Genomic DNA, 3,246 nt, shown 5'->3' with positions numbered 1-3,246 from the left:
GGCTTCGCCATCACCGACCTGCTGGGCCTGGAGGGCTGAGCTGCCGTCTCCGGCCGGACTCGGTCCGGGGTCGGGCTGCGAGGGCCCAGCGGCCGCGCCCCGTCCCAATCCCGGGCTCGGCAGCCCCCCGCCTCGCGCTCGGGACCCTTCCGCTGGGTCTCGGCTTCCTCTGCGGCTTCGGTGCACAGCCCCCCGCGGCCGCTAGGGCGCCCTGCCTGCTCCTCGCCGACGTGCCCCTTCTGCCTCGCCGGGAGCCCGAGCCTGCGCCCCCACCAGCCCTCCGCCGCCCGCCATCCCCGCTTGGCCGCCAGCAGCGCAGCGAAAGCGTCTCCACGTCGGGTAACTAGGCCATCCCATCCCATCCTGACCCTGTTCCCTCGGGTTTGGGCCGCGCCGGAGTAACGCAACATCAGTCCACCCCCAGATCCTAGATCCAAGGGAGGTCGGGACCCCAGATCCCCGCGGGGTCCAGGGGAGGCGCATCCCGGCACCCGCACCCCCTCTTGCCTCTTCCTAAGTCCCTGCCTGCCTATCCTCGGATTCTGGTGAATACCACTACCCGCCGGTTTTGGGCCGATCCTGGGGGTCTGGAGTACCCAGCACTGGTCTGGCTCTGCCGAGGGCCTTTCCCCTCCGCCCCGCGCGAATTTCGACCCTGGGAACCGCGTAGGTCGGGAAGGCTTGAGCCTGTCTTACCACCAGGAACACAGAACGCGGTAATTCGTGGGCGCTCACACCTTTGCAGAATTGATTGAATGATTGACGGGTCCGTGAAGAGCGCCTCTTTTCTCTCCTGGCGCCGCCCCTCCTCCTCCCTACCCTTGAGAAAGGAAGCAACCTCGTCAATTTCATTGTAGTTAGGCTTAGCACTTTGTTCTGAGGCCACCTATTTCCTCAAAGACATCGAGGCGGATTATAGGGAAAGAGAAGGAAGCAATAACATTCTTTAAAGGACAAAGGCCTAGAAACAGACGTTTAGGGAAATGTTTAGGGTGCTAGGGAAAATTACACAAGGAAACGTGGACTCAGAGGAACTATGCAGTAGAATCTAGAGCTGAGGATCCAGGCAGCCAAGGCAAAAAGGGTACACTGGGTCTCCACTGATAAAAGGAAGGCAGTAGGCAAGTGAGCTTTTGCTCAACTTCGAAAGGACTTTATTTCATGAGTCTATAAAATAAAATGAACCCTCAATTAGCCCCCCTCCCCTCCTAAAAATGCAGAAACCACCTACATAGGATGGGATCTTTCTCTGTGGGCACTGATAAAATGCAAAGCAAAATGCAACTAAATCTTAGTCTGTGAGGGAATTTCTGGAAGATCAAGAGCAATGCTACCCAATAGAAATATGTGTCTGAGAGTGTGAAGAAAATGTCTCTTTTTAAAAAGATTTTTTATTGATATTTTAGAGAGAGAGGAAGGGAGAGGGAATCATCCATGTAGAGCAAAACATCAATTGGCTGCCTCCTGCACGCCCCCTACTGGGCCCGGAGGGTCCAGCCTGAGTCCACAGCCCAGGTGTGTGCCCTGATTGGGAATCAAACCAGCAACTGTTCAGTGCACGTACAACACCCAACCAACTGAGCCACACATTAAAAAGGAAAAATAATTAGGTGAAATTAATTTAAATATTATATTATATTTAATCCAATACATATAGAATGACATTTACATATAATGAATCTAAAAATCATTAATATTTTACTTTTGGGGTAGTAAGTCTTCTAAATCAACAGCATATGTTACATTTACAGCAGGTCTCAGTTTGGGCCAGCCACATTTCATATGTTCAATGATGTGTGTCTAAGGGTACCTGATTGGACAGCATGGGCATATTCTTAAGCATACAGTTTTCTGGTGAGCTAATTGATGTTGGAGTAAAACTAATATTATTTTTCCTTTAATTTATTTTTCATACTTTGAGGCAAAAATGCCTTTTAACAATGAATCTGACAATAGTTTGATATTCTAACCTTCCTTTTTATACGGATCTTTTAATAGAAAGGCTATCAAAAGATAAAGCATAGTAGAGTTCTTAATATTTTTTCAAGTGCACCTAAGAATCATCTAGGCATATTTGTCAAGAATGAGTTTCTGGACCCCACATCCAGAGATTCAGAACTGATACAGCAGGGCAAGGAGTGCAGTTTTTAAAATGTAAAATAAAATATAACATTTTAAAATATAAATATGTTTATTGATTTCAGAGAGGAAGAGAGAGGGAAAGAGATATAGAAACATCAATGATGAGAGAGAAGCATTGATTGGCTGCCTCCTGCACTCCCCCTACTGGGGATGAAGCCTGCAACCCAGGCATGTGCCCTTGACTAGAATTGAACCTGGAACCCTTCAGTCCGCAGGCCCACGCTCTATCCACTGAGTCAAACCTGCTGGGGCAGGAGTGAAGTTTTGACAAGACTTCTGATGTCACAAACTTCAGCCCTCCTTTGAGAAATGTTGGTGTGCTGATTAAGATAAGGAAGTTGGAAGCAGAAGGAAATGGATGAATTTGAGAGCTGAGTGGGGATAGAAAATTCGATTAGCTTTGGCTTCACACAGTCTGGGGTTTGAATCCCAACTTCACCATTTAGTACCTGTGTGATCATGGACAGATGACTTAATCTCTCTGTGCCTCTGTTTCCTCATCTGTAGGAATAGGATACTAATAGCAGCTACCTCGGAGTTCTCTAATTTTATGAAGAAGAATTGCAATAATGCATGAACAATGCTGGATGGTAGTGAGTGCTAAAAATGCTAGCTTGTATTAAGCTAAATATTACTCACATTTTTCAACAAGTTCATAGGTTTAATCCTCGTATTAAAATCCAGAAAGTAAAGTGAAGAATATGCTCACCTTTAAAGTCCTCTCTTTCTCGTTATGCCAACAGATGAGGAAAGCCTACCTGGAAACAGGAGTGACCTGAAGGTGTCCCCAAACCCTGGCAAGAGGAAGAAGAGGCGGCACAGGTACAGGGCCAGGCCATCCTCTCTGACCCTTTCCCCGGGACACACAGCATCTGAGAGTGGGTGGTCCTGCATTACAGGAGGCCCAGTGGGCTCCAGGTCGGCAGTGGGAAGGGTACAGTAACCATTTAGGAACATAATTTTGCAAATCCCAGGAGGCTGCAGGACAATCTTTGCAGCATTTAAAAGACACAATTTTGTGGGCCTTTAAAATGGGTCTTCTTAGAATGAGTTGATGAATACATTGAGGAGGGGAAAAAATGCTGAAGAACTCTTTCTTATTTG

At 47.7% G+C, this 3,246-nt stretch overlaps 1 protein-coding gene across 1 annotated transcript in view; it reads left to right on the top strand.

Annotated features, from left to right (window-relative positions):
- VSX1 (visual system homeobox 1) overlaps positions 1 to 3,246 on the top strand; it is a 7,841-nt gene that overhangs the window by 1,688 nt on the left and 2,907 nt on the right. The window contains 4 exon segments of the mRNA XM_006109694.1: positions 1 to 33; positions 35 to 121; positions 123 to 339; positions 2,886 to 2,964. Coding sequence (XP_006109756.1) covers positions 1 to 33; positions 35 to 121; positions 123 to 339; positions 2,886 to 2,964 — 416 coding nt within the window.

This window comes from Myotis lucifugus, unplaced genomic scaffold (assembly GCF_000147115.1).
Source record: "Myotis lucifugus unplaced genomic scaffold, Myoluc2.0 scaffold_214, whole genome shotgun sequence".
Classification (NCBI taxonomy): Eukaryota; Metazoa; Chordata; class Mammalia; order Chiroptera; family Vespertilionidae; genus Myotis; species Myotis lucifugus.
The sequence above is the reverse complement of the archived record's forward strand: the minus strand, read 5'-3'. Positions and strand labels throughout refer to the sequence as shown.